General features: G+C 45.6%; 1 protein-coding gene across 3 annotated transcripts in view; it reads right to left on the bottom strand.

Annotated features, from left to right (window-relative positions):
* Window positions 1-379: 379 nt before the first annotated feature.
* SCN10A (sodium voltage-gated channel alpha subunit 10) overlaps window positions 380-17,610 on the bottom strand; it is a 97,772-nt gene continuing 80,541 nt past the window's right edge. For all 3 annotated transcript variants that reach the window (XM_025376287.1, XM_025376288.1, XM_025376289.1), the window contains 7 exons: window positions 17,034-17,156; window positions 15,159-15,443; window positions 13,845-13,898; window positions 12,499-12,636; window positions 10,281-10,385; window positions 4,871-5,141; window positions 380-1,593 (listed from right to left, as the gene is read on the bottom strand). In XM_025376287.1, coding sequence (XP_025232072.1) covers window positions 380-1,593; window positions 4,871-5,141; window positions 10,281-10,385; window positions 12,499-12,636; window positions 13,845-13,898; window positions 15,159-15,443; window positions 17,034-17,156 — 2,190 coding nt within the window. The remainder of the gene's footprint in view (window positions 1,594-4,870; window positions 5,142-10,280; window positions 10,386-12,498; window positions 12,637-13,844; window positions 13,899-15,158; window positions 15,444-17,033; window positions 17,157-17,610) is intronic.

Below are 17,610 nucleotides of genomic sequence, written 5' to 3'. Positions count from 1 at the left end.
ACCTTGCACCTTAAGTAATGTTCTTGTTCTATATCTTTGGAAGTTCTGGTCCTGAGAAGTTTGTCTCAGTAAGTATAATCTGATTACAATCAAAATAAAAGGACCAGGGATATTTTCCGGAGAGTAAGAGAACTCGTGATCTGATATTGAAATTCAGAAGGGAAATCACAGTGGAAGTACTCTTGGCTTCTGACTCCTTTTTGTGTATGAGGGCTTTTTCAAAGGTGGTTACCAGCTGCATTCCCTGCCCAGTTCTGACATTGTGACCAGTGGCATGCATTGCCGAGGCTGTAGCTGGGTGTGATCTGTAGCGGGAAAGAGTTAACACAGAGCAGAAGGACACATCATAACTGAACATATTCAGGCTGGAGTGTCCTCACTAGGGCCCAGGGGCAGTCACCTCTGTACTGGTGGCTTCATCTTCATTTTGTATTGAGCTAGATGTCCTCATGTTGACTCTATCACTAAGGCCTCTAGTGACACTCTCATAGGATGGTGGGAAAGATGTGGCAGATGCAGTTGCAGATTTGTCTGGCAGTACACAATTTTCATTTGCTGTGAATGCAACAAAGGCTTCATCTGGGAGTGATGCAGCCTCTTCCTCAGCTCTGGGCACATGTAGGGTGTTGGAGAGTGCCATGGAGCGGTGCAGCACATAGCTCCGATAGGCCTTTTGAATGACAGTGGCTGAAATGTCTTCTTGCTTCCATCGGAGAGTGGTTGCTATTGGTTCATAGGATGACTTTGAAAGATTAGTTGCCATAAATTTCTCCTCCATATTTGCCTTCAGAGAATCCAACTCCCCGGACTCTCCTAGGACATTCTTGGTGAAAGCAAAAAGGATGTCCAAGCAGTGGATCTTGTCTCCAGGGACCAAAGGCAGGTCCATCTGGATCAGTATATTTCGATTGGGTTTTGGGATTCTCAGGGGACCAGAGAGAGTGTCTGCAAAGTCTGAGAGAGCAGAAAAGGTAATAAACTGAGTAGCCTCTGGGTCAAACTTCTCCCAAGTCTCATAGAACATGTCAAAGTCGTCCTCACTCAGGGGCTCGGTGCTCTCCTCCGTGGCCACGTTGAAGTTCTCCAGAATCACTGCAATGTACATGTTGACCACGATGAGGAAGGAGATAATAATGTAAGTGGTGAAGAAGATGATGCCCACAGCTGGGCTCCCACAGTCCCCTCTGGTGCCATTGCTGTTGGGCAGATTGGGGTCACAGTAGGGGGGCCCCGTGTTGAGGATGGGGCTGAGGAGGCCATCCCAGCCGGCTGACGTGGTGATCTGGAAGAGGCACAGCATGCTGTTGGCGAAGGTTTGGAAGTTGAACATGTCGTCGATGCCAGCCTCCCACCTCACATGGGGAAAGCTGGACATGCCGAAGATGGAGTAGATGAACATGACAAGGAAGAGCAGTAGCCCGATGTTGAAGAGGGCAGGCAGGGACATCATGAGGGCAAAGAGTAGTGTGCGGATCCCCTTGGCCGCTCGGATCAGTCTGAGGATGCGGCCGATTCGGGCCAGGCGGATGACTCGGAAGAGTGTCGGGGAGAAGTAATTTTGAAGCGACTTAAGAATTGCAGAAAAAACCAGGCCTTTAAAAGAAGGGGGAAATTATCTAATTAGTATCTCCAGCTGTGAGACCTGACAAAGTTGGCTGTGATGGTACTCTGCTTTGCTTGGCATGGACCGCCACTTGGGCATCCATATTTGAGGACTCTGGGCCCTCGGAGCCTGGCACGGTAGGTAGCACAAAGTAGGGGCTCAGTAAACGCCCATTGCATAAGTCCTCTCTTCCTCATCAGTCTTACCCTTCCTACCATGTTATCTTGCCTCCACCCAGAACATCCTCTTGGTCAACCTCCACAGTCAAAAACTTATCTTCTGCAGCCAAGTTCAGCCGGAAGTGATTGCAGTTTATTCCACAGGCCCACAGTCTTTGGCCTGTTTTTGCCTATGACACAGACTCTGCTCCTCCCTGATACTGCAGCCTTTGGGTCATGCCCTTTCCTCCTCTCTGGTCCTGTGCTCTGTGAAGGCCATGACCCCCTGTGATTCCTCTCCCTACCTCCTACTGTGAAGATTGACTCTGTTTCTGGCACCTGGTCCCATGGCTAATTGTATGGAGTCTGGTGTTAATTACAAGGGGGCCTGAGGAGTCGGGCAACTGGCTGACAGCTAAAGTAGAATGGCTTTGAATGGCCAGCTGTCTGCACAATGGCTTAATTTGTTTTTGTTTTTGTTTTTGTGTTTGGTTCCAGCTGTGTTTGAACTTTATGTTAGGGCCTGGAGATACGGTTTTTTTGGGGGTCAGTTACTGCCCCCAACTCCAACTAAGAACAAAGTTGGAAATATAAAGAATGTATATGTGCCTCTATGTGATGTCTAATTTGAAGATGTTTGAAGCTTAGTCTTGGGGACCTGGGGAACCCTATTTGTACCAAAGGCCTCCACCAAAGATGAGGCAAGGCCTTTAGGTAAGAGAAGTTCAACATCTCACAGGAAAAATGGTGAGGGATGTAGCAGCAAGCTCTCGCTCCTTGCCGGGTTCCTTGGGCCCTCTCCCCTAACCTGCCCTTTGTGGTTGTGCACATGGGTCACAATATTGTGTTGGAAAGAGGAAGAAAGTATAATGGGACTTGGGAAATAATTATAATTTTGGATTATAAAATCTTTGTGGAAGACCTTTTGTGAAATTCCAGTTTAATTAGGACATGTTCCCATAGTGTAGGGTACATTATTTGTCTATATACTCTGGTAAAATTTTCTGCCAGACAACTGGTCTACAGCATATTTTAATTTGCTCCAGAATCTTATTTTAAGGGAGAATGAGTGCTTGTACTTGTAACAGTTAGATATCCAATTGCCTCTTGCTGGTGAGAAGGAAGAAAGGGAGGTAAGGAGAGAAGGCAGAAAGATTGATATAGTGGGTTTTTCTGCTTATTTTCCAGCTCTATAAGGGATTCCTGCCCCAGCGGATGGTGCTACCCTGTAAGTCACAGGAACTGGTAGTTCAGATATCCCCATCACAGAACTAAGTACTTGGCTATGTTTTATTTCTGTATTTCTGATACATAAACAAGCTCCCTTCTTTAATATAAAATCAAAATAGCCTTTGGAATCTTTCACTTTGGAAGACAAACAAAACAAAACAAAAATGAAAACAACTAACCAACCAACCAACAAAAACTCCTATTATGCTAAGTGAGATAAACCAGACACAGAAGGACAAAAACGACATGATTGCATTTATATAAGGAATCTAAAATAGTCAAACTCATGGGAGCAGAGAATAGAATGGTGGTTTCCAGGAGCTGGGAGGAGGGGAAATTGGGGAGGTGCTTGTCAAAGTGTACAAACTTTCAGTTATGTGACATGAATAAATCCTAGAGCTCTACTTAGAGCATAGTGCCTGTAGTTAGCAATACCGTGTTGTCTACTTAAAAATTTGCTGAGAGAATAAATCTTAAGTGTTCCTAGCACTCAATAAATAAATAAATAGGCAGGAGGAAATATTTGGAGGTTATGGACATGTTTCTGGCATTGATGGTGGTGATGGTTTCATGGGTGTATACTTATATCCAAACTCATAAAGTTGTGTACATTAAACATGTACAGCTTTTTACATGTGGATCATACCTCAATAAAGTATTAGAAAACAGAGCAGCAATATCAGAATAAAACAGGAACAAAAACAAACTGAAATCCCCAGAAATACATGCAACCAAAGGCTGTGTTTCAGCACCAAGGTGGGGAGGTTGATGAATGCTGCCAAGTTGTATTTAGATACTCTCAGCTCTTGGTAGTAAATCAGTGGGAAATTAAATCTACAGCTATGCCCCAACATGAAAAGTAAGCAGGTCAGGATATAACCAATCAATATACATTGATAATGCCAGGTGAAGCTGGTGAGCTGTGATTTGGCCTTTATAGGGTCAAACTTCACTTAAACCATAAGTCCAGGGACAGTCTCTTGGCTGTTGGTGACAGGCAGCAAGTTCATTAGAAGATCAGAGCCTAGTCTAAATTCAGCTTCACCCCTTGGAAACTCTGTGACCCTGCATAATATTCTTGATCTCTGAATCTCAATTTTAAATGTATAAAATGAGGATAATAACACCTGCTCAACAGGGAGGCTGCGAACATTCATGGAGCCCAGCTCAGCGTTCAGAACTTAGTAAGTATTCAATCATGGCAGTTCCATTCCCCATGTTAGCCTCTAACTCTAGTAATATTCTCTGAACACCATTGGGCCCAAAATACTGGACCTGTCATTCAACAACACCCAGACTGGGCCTTAAGGGTTTTAATTTCTTGGCATTGATATCTTGACTTTTCTATCACTGATGTTCCCTAATAGAACAGTTGTGTAGAGACTTAATTCCAGACCCTAGACTTGAGAATCTGCTTTGAACAATCTCCTTCCAGTCTTTCCTCACTTTGATGGCAACCCACCTCCTTTTCCAGAACATATTTTAAGACTCACCTCACATTACACCACCCGCCCCCTGCTTTCAAGACCATAAAAGCAAGGTCTGCTGGAGGCTCCATCATCTTACAGTCTGAGGTTCTCAGAAGGAATGATTATTCCCTGTCAGCCCCTGAGGTTCTGGCCATGGGCTGTGCACGCAGTAGGCACTTGAAAACACTTCATGTGAGCATGGAGAAGACCAATAGAACCTCTTCATTTCACTGAGACAGTAGCCCAAGACATTTAAAACTTTCTGCTCTTGGAAAGCCGCAAATACAGGGTTCTTCTAACATAAACATGTATTTCAAAAAGTTCATTGGTTATTTCCTTGGTTTTAGAAGAGTATCCCAAAGACCCCTAAGCAGAGGTGGGGCTTCCCCACCACCTGACTGCCCACTTACTCGTAATGGAGAGAACTACGACAATGAAGTCAAACACATTCCAGCCATTGGTGAAGTAGTACTGCCTCAAAGCGAACATCTTCATGACACATTCGCCCGTGAAGACGGCCACAAAGAACTGGTTGATTTTGCCCAGAATTTTCGTCTTTTCTTCACTCTGGTCATCAGTCTCCACCATCATGGTGATCATGTTGAGGCAGATGAGGACCATGATGGTGATGTCAAAAGCTTGTCTGGTCACGATGTCAAAGACAAAACCCTGGAACTTGTTCTGAGAAAACAGGAGACAGTGGCATCAGGGCCTTTGGGCCAACACAAACCAGGCATCTGTATTATCCATAGATGAGTTTTGTCTCCATCACACTCCACATCTGAACAGAAGCCAAATACTATCCTTACCTCTTCCAAAATTTCACTTTTAGTTGACTCTACCTCATTGCCCCAGTTCAAGTCCTTAATACCTCTCCTGGCCCTTTGATGTCACCAGGCCCTTCCTTTGTCCTGGTCTGTGCCCTTGCCTCTATTTGCAATGCCCTCCCAGTCCCCTCTCTTGGCTGTCTAAATTCCAACAGTCTTGAGTAATTCATCTGTTTTAAGCTCTATTTACTGCATGGAGCTTCCCTTAGTCACGTGACACCACACTGCCCTGTCCCTTTGGGGCTCCCACTTTTCAGTCAGCCTTGAGTTCTAGTATTTCATATCTGTGTCTCTTCTTCTTTACTAGATAATGAGCTCTTTGAGGACAAGGGCTATACCTTCCTTAACTTTGTTTCCCTGTAGTGCCCTGTACATTGCAAGAGTTCAAGAGCTGCTTGAAATATTAGTTTGAGCTACTTTGCTGAAAGTAAAGTCAAGTGCAAAGGGGAAACTTATTCTTGGAAATGTTCCCTCTACTTCTGGTGCTATGCAAATGCCTAAGCAAATACAGGTATAGGGCATGGGGTCAAGTGTTGGTTGTTTGCATCTTGGAAGGAATATCCAGAGTGGCCTGGAAAACCAAGAGATCATTTACATCTGGTTATTTTTATGGTGTCTTTAAAAAGTTCTTAGTGTGATCCTCTCTTTTTTTAGTGCTGTGAACATCTTACTGCTCTGTGAGTCCTTGATCTCAACCCCATTCCCCACTCTTTTTGACCTCCCAAACCTTCCCCTGACCTCTATGGAGCTCACCTGCCTTGATCTGCACGTCTCTCCCCCTATTCAAAGGCTGCCATTCTCCCCTACCCCATGTACCTCAGGGGTTGGGTCTGGGGTTCTCCTTGTTCACCACTGACCCTTCCATACCATTGTTCTTCCTGTGTCTTGTAAAACCCCTTCTTGCTTTGTAGCTTTGCCACCTAGCTTTGTCACCTCCTCATTATTGCCACTTACCAACCTCTTGGTCCCTCTGCCTCATTACTGATGGGTGAGGAGGCTCTTGGCCATATTTGCCCACTCTTGGCCACATTTGCCCACTCTTGGCTATTATCCTAGGCAACATTAATATCCATGTGCATTACTGTTTGTCTCTTAGTTTATTGTACAAATCTCTAATTACCTAGTTTCTCCTAACTTAAAGCAGAATCTTCCAGAAACTTACATCTCCCTCCAGCTACCATCTTAGATCTCTGCCCACCTTCAAAGCAAAATTTCTTGAAAGAGTTGTGACAATCACTGTCCCTCATTTACTCCTCAGCCCACGTCAACAGAGCTTTTGCCTCTATCCTGACATTGAGATGGTTCTCACTAAGATCATGAATGACTTCCCATAATATTAGATCCAAGGACACTTGTCTGACATTGCCTAGTACACTCTCTACCTTGAAATGTTGCTTTCTTGGTTTCCACCATGGCTTACATTTCTGCTTCTTTTCTTGCCATTTGTGATGCTCTTTTATAGTCTACTTGACCCAACTTTTAGACATCAGAGCTCTTCAAGGCTCAGTCTTGAGCATCCTTTGCTCTTCACCCCATTTTTTCTCCCTTGACAATTTCTCCAGCCAGGAGTTAATATATATGTGCAAATTTGGCCAATTGTTTGCCTCTGTCACCAGACTGTAATCTCCATAAGAGTAGGAACTTTGTCTGTCTTGCTCACTGCTCTAACCCTGGTGTCTCCATAGTGCCTGGCTGCAATAGATGCTCTACAAATTGGTAAATGAGTGGAAGACAGAATGGGCAGCTCTGAGTTAACCATAGCTCAAATAAAAATTTAAAGTCACCCTTTATTTGACTAAATTCAATTCTGTACCAAGGGTACATACTGAATGTATGGGATATGTGGCCTCTGCATGAGTGGCTATGAGGGAGGAAAAGAAGAACCTGTCTGATCCCTGTCAGGGAGCCCACGGGAGCTGCACAGCAGGCAGAGGGGGAAGTGCTGTGATGAGGCTGATCCTTGCCTTCTGCTTCACGGTGGGGATGGGTTCCTTTCCTGTTGGGTTAGAGCAAAGTACCAGACCCAAGTGGCCTTGGCTCAGGGCAGAACTGCTGGCTCACATCTTTCCCGGGGTGGGAGGGGGATTGCTGAGCCACTAATCCCTTCCATTTCATCACTGAAAATGGTGAAAGAATACAGGCCCATTCATGGTCACATGACTTCTAATTAAACACAGCAGGCAACAGCATTGCTAAGTGGCTGGGTGTGAAGTTTGCCCTGGATATTGTGACTTGGTAGCTGCTCTTGGCTTAGCCCATAGTCAGGGATCATACCTTTGCAACCCTTGGTGCTCTCAGAGATGATGAAGTGGGTGATTGATGATGTGATAATCTCTAGAACTTATTATATTTCTATAAAGCGGAGTATGTGAGACTTGCTTTTATTGATTTCTGTAGCAGGGAATGTTAAAGAATAAAATTTTCCAGTCTTGTTGAATCCTTAGCTTTTGCCATGAAAGAAACAAGATTTAGAGCCTGAGCATCATCAGAGGTGAGAGGAGGTGTGTGGGGCTCCTGTGTGGTCCCAGGTAAGCTCTGTCATGAAATGGCACCCATGCACTGATGGGGAAGAAGTCCTGTGTCAGTGCTTTGCTGGTATGACCAGGAGCTCCTAAGGGGAGAAGGTGGACATTCCAGGGCCAATAATCTGGCCAAAAGCAAGCTGGGCCTGGGAAGAAGGGTCTTAGTTGGGAGTGGGAATTTCCTTTTTCCTTGGATTTCTTTCTTGGTTCTAGACTTTGAAGAGGGAAGATGATCAGGCTTGTGCCACTGGGCATGTGGGTATCAAAGATGTTGCCTGTCATATGGATGCTGATCAGGAGCTAGGATTGTCCAAGACATATGGGTCCTGGAGAGCAGCCATCTGCAGTTGGTGCTTGGACTCTGCTTCATGCTGGTTTCTCTGTTGGCATCCCTGTGACTTCAAAGTTTTGTTTAAATGTTCTAACCTTGCCTCAGCTATGCTAAATTAGGGAACAAAGGAAAGAGTGTTTACCTTGCTTGGGCCAGAATATTAAGGGGAGAGCCATGTTCCTCCACTAAGGCTAGCATAAGGTTGAGAGTGAATTAGTAATCTACTCCCCTTCCATTCAAAGGATGGAGAATCTCAGGAACAGAGTTGGTTATGAGGTTTCACTTTCCCTCCACATGTGGAGAACTCCCCCATTGCCATCCTGGGAGGATCCTGGTTGCAGCTTAATTAGCAGAAATGGTGATTTTGTTGCAGGTATTCCTGGCTGACCATCAACTCCATCTCCCACTCTTATTTACTGCCTGGAATTTCAACATTAGAGTCCTGCCTTTGTAGGTAGATGCCTCTCCAGGGTCCCTTTTAAAAATATGATTTATCTTGTCCTAAGAATGTTGTCTTCCTTGAGGGGAGGAAACTTTCTTTGGCAGCCTATGGGGTTGGGTGATGACAGGGAAGAAGCAGGGATGTCAAAGAGAGATTGAGTAGTATGTGGGGGAAGGTGCCAAAAACCTTTATGATTTTGCGAAGGGTTGCCCCTAGCATACACTTCCTTGGCATCTGGTTCAAATGTGGATTCAACCTTACTCCAGCCACCAGTAAAGGCCAGTGTGGACTCAGCTGCTTGCTTCTCAGCAAGTCTTAGGGTCCTCCTCCCATTACCCATGACTTGAATGTAGTTGGGACTCAGCCTTTCACCTAATTTTAATTTTGAGCCTGCTCCTCCCCATTGAACTTGTTGATGGAGGGATACTCAATGAACCTAAGGACTTTTGATCAGGCTCACTCAGATCCAGTTATCTTGATCATATGGGGGGTTTAGGAAGAAAGCTCTGTCCCTACAGAGGTCTGAACCTCCTATCACTCCCCATTTCCCACTGGAACACTTCTTATCAGAATCTAGACTAGTAATAAATTCGTGACCACTATTTCAAAATAAAGTGTCAAAAGTCATCATTTTTTTTCTCTTGTAAATGTTTTTGACTTTGTTCTGACAAAATTTGAAGTAAATTATGCAAACCCTATACCTTGATTTTAAAAAATCTAATACCTTGGCTAACAGAATGCAAGTCTCTATAATTCATTTAGGGAAAGGCTTGTTCCTTTGTTAAAGGTCCTTTGGACTTTGCCGTTGTGTGGGGAAGGGCTAATGAAATTGTGCCATGAGCAGTACCTGTGATTTTCTTCACAAATGCTGCATCTTAGCCACAGAAAGTTTACGTAAAGGGACACAGGGCCAGTTCCATTCACTGGAGTGGATGGCTTGGAAATTCTTTGAAGAGGATCAGCAAAAATTTCTGACACATCAACATCTTCACCCACAAACCTGATCATCCATTCCCAAAAAAGTGCTATCTTGGGGCCTCTCAGAGGCTTGATGTTTTCTATCTTCTGGTAGAGGGCTGAGAAGAACTTAGGTGATATCATGTGTGGTATGGGTAGTGTGTTTAATGGAGATCTTGAGATCTTTATGAAAAAAGGAGTGAAACTAGAGTCTGGCCCTTAACTCAAGTCGGATAACTTTTGGTTCCTATTGGGCCACTCGACCATGACCATGTCTGCATCTTGGATCCTGGCGGGGGAGTTGAGTTGTGGTCATTTCCTCTCTATACCTGTAGGCATGGGGTAGAATATAGGGTGATACTGGAGATCCACTGTGACCTAGACCATGATACATAACCACACAAGTTTAATCCCTGGGTTCTAACTACCCTTACTGTCACTTAGCTTAATCTGCCTCCAATCCTATGCTTGAACTCTGAAACTGTTGGAGAAACTCAGTGCTCCCCCAAACAGATTCATTTCAAATAGCTATAAAAGGTACGTTTACTTCACAAGACCAGAGTTGCTTCTTTTGGACTTCTCATTCCTTGGGCCTAGGAACCCTCATCACCCTCATCCCAACGTCAACCCAGATCTTCTCCTCCATAAACAGCACTCCCTCAAGCCCCTGCCTGACACAGGCATAGACTGTCATGTTGGATTCACAGACAGGCTGTGCTACAGGAAAACTCTGGGGCTTACCAGGGGCCGTGGGATGGGCTTCTGGGGCTTCTTGGAGCCCAGCTTCTTCATGGCATTGTAGTACTTCTTCTGCTCCTCTGTCATGAAGATGTCCTGGCCCCCTAAGTGCAGAGAGGGCCACACTGTTACTAAAGCAAGAGGAACTCCCGACGGATACCAAAATCAGAACAGGCAGGCGAGAAAGGATCATATCAACCTTCTCCCCTCCTCTGCAAATAGACACACCAAGCTCAGCATCAAGGAGTGTCTTGCCACAACCAGTGTCAGAACAGTGGGAGTCAGTTCCATTGCCGACTCCCTGCCTGGGTCTCTAAAGCAAAGCCAGTTTCTGTTCTCGAGGGATCCAGAGATACTGCCTGGATAGAGGGTGGGGAGGGTTGGGAAACAGGACTCAATGAGACAGTACATGTTGGTTCAAATCTGAGTCTTGGATCTAGCCTGTTCATTCCAGTAAAATTGTTTGGTCTTCTAGAGTCACAGTCTCTCCCAGCGGGCAAGAGATTTCCTGAGGACCTTGAAGCAAAGACTCTGGGACAGAAGCCCTCAAATCTTTTCTGAAGAGGAGGAGATGAGGACAATTACTGCCTTATCCTTGGGTCCTTGGTCTCAGAGGGACCTCTGGTTCTCTTGAGGCCCTGCCAGTCACACTGCCCTCTGCTGTTATAGTGCCAGAAACTGTACCACCAAAGATGTCTTCCACGCTTAGAATTGGGTATTAGTTTTTCTTTAGTGGCCCTTGGATTTCCTTCATTCAAGTTCTCACCTTTAACTTCCTGACATAATTTGAAAGCCACCCATTTTAATAACATGTTTATGGAAGTCAGTCCCTGCAAATGCTGGGAAAGTGGGCTGAGATCCGTGGAATTTGAGAGGAGATCTGAGAAGATCTATGGACACAAAGGGCTTCCTGGGAGGACCATCTTTATGGGGTAAGAGAAGGAAAGGGCAAGAGCAGTGGGTAGGTGAGCTCTGGGTGAAGTCATGCTGAGAACTCTGACCAAGGATTCAGTAGATGCAGTTTCTCAGTGACCCCAGCCTGATCACTGGCTCATCTCCCTCCATTACCCAATGTCTCCCTCTGTAATCTGTCTCTTGGCCTCAGTTTTCTCATCTGTAAAATGGGAGAAACGACTGCTGAATAATCTCAAACCTCCCCAGGGTGCTGATCACACTGATCAACACTGTCTTGTCCCAGACCTATCCTACCCTCTTCTTATGCCCAGAACCCTGAGCAAGGATTTCCTGTAAGTGGGGTGCCTGCCCCACTATGTATATATTTTAAATTGTTAATAGTAAGAGCATCTGGTGCTCTTGAGGCCCTGCCAGTCACAGTGCCCTCTGCTGTTACAGTGCTGGAAACTGCACCACTAAAGATGTCTTATGCTCAGTCCTAACCTCAGTGCTCTTTGTTCAGGGTTTTGTTTACCCCTCACCACAATCCAAGGAGTAGGTATTATCAGCCCCATTGAATGAATGAAAAAAACTGAGACTCAGAGAGGTTTAAAATATTGCCAGCATGAGCCATCCACAAGTAGCTGAGTCAGGAATGCATACCCAGGTTTGTATGTGCTCTGTGACTTATCTATGTAGCCCCTTTTCTCTCTGGATCTCAGTCATGCAAATCTAGGACAGTGCCTATCTACCTCAGGGGTATGGAGGGCATTAAATGAAAGGATAATAGGAAAGTACTTTATACCTTTATTGCCCTGATATTTTCTTATAAACATCAGAGGTTATCTGAGATTTGATTCTTATTAATCAGAGTCGGTACCCTTGGAGGCACAAGCCTTCCTCCCTATCCCAAGGAGGGTTGGGATTCTGCCAGTGCTTGGCCATGGCCTTTCCTGAGATGCCCTGACTCAGTCCTTTGTGGGGATCAGATCCCCCAACAGGTCAGCAAGTTCTGAATCCCTTTCTTTCCCTCCTTGTATTCTCCCAGGGCTCACCTGGAAGACATCTAATACATCCGGTTCCAGTTGGGAAGACCAAGGTCCCTTTGGGATGTGAACCCTGAATGAGGATGTCAGGGGGGCATTGCTGACAGAAAGAAATGCAGCTCTTCCAGCAACAGCAATCACAGGGCAAGGGTTAGCACTGATATTAAAGTGATGGGCTGTGAGTAGTGTGGCTTTTGTCAGGAGGCCAGAGCTGGCCAGGGAACAGGAAATATAAAGCTTACCACTACAGCAGAAACCAGAAACCCCTGAGCCCCACTTATCTTTTTTTTCTGTTGATTGAAGTTGTCAATTATGACCCCAACAAAGAGATTCAGTGTGAAGAAGCCTCCGAAAATGATGAAGATGACGAAGTACAAATACATGTACACGTTGTCCTCCCACTTGGGTTGCATGTTGACCTGTGACCAGACAAGGGAGAGTGGGAAGGAGGGTGGGTGTTTTAGTTCAGGTTCAGTCTGAAAGCCAAGCCTGAGACAGGGACCTGGGTACAGGTGATTTATCTGGGAGGTGATCCAAGGAAGCAGGAATGAGGGAGTGGGGGAGAATAAGTGGGAACAGGAGAAGAGCCTGTGAAGAGGATATTGTTAAGCAGGGCATCATTGTGGGCAACTGGAGCACAATCCTACTGGGGTCCTCTGAGTAACTGTGTAGAGCACATGCAGGATTGTATCACCAAGTGTCAGAGAAGCTGGAGTATTTATCCTCAGACTCCCAAAACTTATTGGTAAGTGTTGCCCCTGGGAACATTAAATCCCTGGTCCTTGGGGGAGGAGTTGCTGAACAAGCTCCTAAGCCCTGAAGTCTTCAAACAGAGAATCAGAAGCGCAGCCTGCAGGTGAAATCAGAAGTGGGCCAAAGGAAAAGGTGGCAGGGAATTGACAGTACCTGCCATAGCAGGACGGGGTCATTCCCCAACAGTGTCTCCCCAGCCTGGTTTTATTTTTATTTTTTTTTGAGATGGAGTCTCGCTCTGTCACCCAGGCTGGAGTGCAGTGAAGCGATCTTGGTTCACTGCAACCTCTGCCTCCTGGGTTCAAGAGATTCTCCTGCCTCAGCCTCCCAAGCAGTTGGGTGCCCGGTTAATTTCTTTCATATTTTAGTAGAGACGGGGTTTCACCGTGTTGCCCAGGCTGGTCCCCTGAGCTCAGCCAATCTGCCCACCTCGGCCTCCCAAAGTGCTAGGATTACAGGCATGCGCCATTGCGCCCAACCCAGCCTGGATTTTATGATAGTTTCTGAGATTCTACCTCATTCCTCCCAATGTCCCTTGATTATAGCCACTACCCTTGCTTTGCTCCCACCCCTGTCCAGGGAGTGGCTCACATGAACTCTCTCTTAGAGGTTATCTGATGCTTTCCTCAAAGGTGAGCAGAGGAAGACCTCGAGAAGCCTCAGGAGTGTAGATGTAAAGGGGATAGGCTCAGTGGCTGAAACACCCAACAGAGAGCCAGCTGGACACTGCTTCAAGGAGGGACAGTGTGAGGTTGCTTGGTGATCACCTCTTCCAGTACCAGGGTCATCTTCATTTCATTTCAAAAGCAGACTGAACCGATATGGGTAGGACTCACAGAGGGGAAGGCTGTAGGGACAGTGGGCTGAGACTCACCTCTCGGGAATCGACAGCTGCATACATAATGTCCATCCAGCCTTTAAAGGTTGCCTGGAGACAAGGAGCAGAGGCCACTCAGTGTCTGCCCATCCATTTACACTGGACCTTTCCCAAGCCATGGTGGCCCAGTGAGAGAGGGCAGATTCCTGAGTTGGAAAGGGCTTGGGCAGAAAGAATGAAAGGAAATTTCCTTTGGGTTACTTGACTAATCTCATACGATGATTTAAAGTAATTCCACATGTGGCTGTTTAAGAATAGAGTAGCATTAAAGACACAGAGCCTTTCAGAATGTAGTATGGACTGAGGACTGAGTGTCTAGGTGTCTGGTTCTAGTGCCAACTGCTACAATGCTGCTCTGTGCACTTGGCTAAGGTTTCCCCTCTCAGGGCTGCCATTTTCTCAACCACTTTCCCACCATATGCACATGATGTAAGAATGGTATATCTTTCAGATGGAGAAGTTGAGAATAGAAGACCTCCACATTCCTGCGTTCAGCTTTAGCATTCTTGAGGTCGAGAAACTGGGTGTGCCTTCCAGCATGTTCAGAGCGTGCAAGACATCTTAGGTCTTACACTCCTAGGCCTGTTACAGCACTTGATGAGCTGTTTTGATTCACTTATTAGTCTGTTTCTCTCATATAGCATCAGTGTCCAAGGCCAGTTCTGACTGTATCTCCCAGGGCTGAGTAGTACCATGCCTGGCATACCAGAGATACTCAGAGATTATTTTTTGAATAAATGCAAGAACCAATGGTGGAATGTAGACACTCAAGAGTAACTGCATGACAAATGTATGAGTAACTGTATTAACACTTGAATGAACAGAGGACTGAATAAACAGGTGGATGAAGGCAAGAAATGAACGATTGAATGGATGATGAAAGAAAGAAAGACACAGTGAATGTGTTTGATTGTCATTATCACCGACATTATCTATCATTACGATAGACCTAATTAGACGTAATTTATTACCATTTAGGAAATGATGTGAAGACCAAACATATGGCTATGCCCTGTCTATTTTTTACAGGTACTGTGTTTTAAGTCACCACCTGATACAATCCCATGGCAGGCCCATCCCTTTATACTATTCTACCAGCCCACACTTGTGTAATTGCACCACTGTGAGATCACATTCACTAGGAAGGCCCTCTAGTCTCATGGTGTAGTCTGTAGGAATAGAGAATGACCTCAGTTCACCCTGAGTTCTACTCCTTGCAAAGTCCCCACATAGCATCTTCTGGGAACTCAGACTCTCCATTTTATTGAGCAGCCAAAGCAAGAGATATGGTTGATCTCATGGTTGACTCACCACCTGCAGAAGTGCAAGGTAACCCATTGCAACATTATCAAAGTTGACTTTCACATTGACCCAGAAGAAGCTGCCGGTGGAGTTTTGAATCTTGCAGTCAGACTTGTTATTCACAATCGACAAAGGTACAAGAGAAAACTCTCCATCGGTGTAGTTGATGCACCTCCAAAACTTCCCTGCGAAGAGGTTCACACCCATGATGCTGAAGATTAGCCAGAAGATGAGGCAGACGAGGAGGACGTTCATGATGGATGGGATGGCGCCCACCAGGGCATCCACCACCACCTGGTAGGAGATAGAGAAGGATCTGGAACCCCCAATGCCCCACCCCCTCTGCTGGATTCTATCTCTTTCTATTCTCATTCAGGCTGCTTCATGAGCCAGTGGCCTGTGGAAGCAGCAAGAGAAGTGGGTTAATTAGTGCAATAATTCAGACTCAGAAGACTGAGAGACACTGGGCAGCTGAAGATGCATTTAGACCTTCTTCCCTTAACCTCATTCAGGGTGGGTTGCAGTGAGAAGATGGATGAGTTTACAAGCATACTCCACTCGTTTAGAAGTGTGAGAATGTGTGTATTGTACCTGCACATACAGACTTCTAGAACCTTGACTTATTCTCTTTAAATACCACACATAAAACAGAAACACAATTTAAATACAATTTAAAGTATGCTTTGGTCAAGAACTAATGAAAACCTAAATCCATAGTCACAAAATAGCTCATTTGTAAATAAGCAAACGAGGATCTATTAGATACAAAATAAAATAAATTTCAAACTATTTCAATCTTCAGGTCCTACTGTTTGTAAAGGCACAAGTTAATTTCAAAAGCCCACTTTTGTTTTCTGAAGCTATGATGACTACTTCCAGCCAATGATAGTGGAGCAAAGCAAAACCTTACTTTCTGCTGGGGAGCCTTTTGTAATTATGAGGAAGAGGTGGCTGTCAATCAGCAGTCTCTAAAACAAGGCTTGGGCTGTGAGCATTCCGTCCTGATGGAGGCAATTAGGGCAAAGTGGAGGCTGACACAGGTGGATAAAGAAAGGGGTGGATGGAAGGGGAAAATCCACAGGACCTGATGATTGCATCAAGTTGGAGAGAAGCATTCCAGTGGGTGGCAGCTGAGGTACTGAGCTGATGATGTCACTACGTTTAAATGGAGTATTAGAGGAAAGACTCATTTGTCATGGAAAGACGGATAACTTGGGATGTTCTGGAGATGTTGGCAATAAGAGGCAGAGTTGAGTGAGAGAATAGATGCTTGTGGAGCAATGATTCAGGATCATTTCACTAAGAGGAAAGGGGGTGAGGTCTGGGTCCTGGTGGCTGTGATATTTATGGGTGACAAGGGAAGAGGGGCCCACAAAAGGACTTGAAAGAGAACTAAGGGAGTTAGGACATGCAGCACCACCAAAGTCAGAGCAGGAAGTGAAGACTCAGAGCCTACCTTTGGACGTGGGGCCCCGGAGCTCAGGGTTGGTGAGATGGAGGGCATAAAGGGGGAAGGGTTACAAAAAGCTGCAGATCAGAGAAGTTTTTTGTTTGTTTGTTTGTTTGTTTTTTGAGATGGCGTCTCACTCTGTCACCCAGGCTGGAGTGCAATGGCACAATCTCAGCTCACTGCAACCTCTGCCTCCTGGGTTCAAGCGATTCTCCCGCCTCAGCCTCCTGAGTAGCTGGGATTACAGGCACACACTACCATGCCCGGCTAATTTTTGTACTTTTAGTAGAGATGGGGTTTCACCATGTTGGCCAGGGTGGTTTTGAACTCCTAACCTCAGGTGATCCGTCCACCTCAGCCTCCCAAAGTGCTGGGATTACAGGCATGAGCCACCACGCCTGGCCAGATGAGAGCAGTTTTGAGATCAGACTTACCCGCATGCCTTCAAATCGAGACAGAGCCCGCAGCGGTCGCAGAGCACGAAGGGTTCGTAGGGCTTTGATGGGAGCCACTTCAGAATATTCCAGAATCTTTGCTGTGAGACTTGTCAGTGAGATCTAAGTGCAGCAGAGGGCAGAAACATCACTCTAGGTTTGCAGAAGGGCAGTCCTGGTGGAAGAAGACAGGAACTCCCTGCCCAGCCTCCCATCCCTACACATCTAAGCCATCATCCTAGCTCCCACCTTATTTGGAACTCCAATGAGAGGTCTGGAAAGAGTTCTGTCTCTTCCCTTTTATTAAAAATTTTATTCACCACTCTCTTAAACAATCTGGGCAGGAAAAACTCAGTCTCAAACATCACCAACCTCTGGTATATAGGTGGCCAAGCTTCCAGTGTATTAAATCAACTCTTCCTTTTCCCTCTAGGGGCAGCAGTCAGGCCTCAACAACCTTGAAATTGATTTTCAGAGACTTGGAGACATGATGTTCCCTCCTAGGGGCTATGCTGAGAGTCTACTCTAAGGAACATAGTAGTCTCAATTATATTTGCTCAGAGAAGTGGGGTGGAAA

This window comes from Theropithecus gelada, chromosome 2, assembly GCF_003255815.1.
Source record: "Theropithecus gelada isolate Dixy chromosome 2, Tgel_1.0, whole genome shotgun sequence".
Taxonomy (NCBI): Eukaryota; Metazoa; Chordata; class Mammalia; order Primates; family Cercopithecidae; genus Theropithecus; species Theropithecus gelada.
The sequence above is the reverse complement of the archived record's forward strand: the minus strand, read 5'-3'. Positions and strand labels throughout refer to the sequence as shown.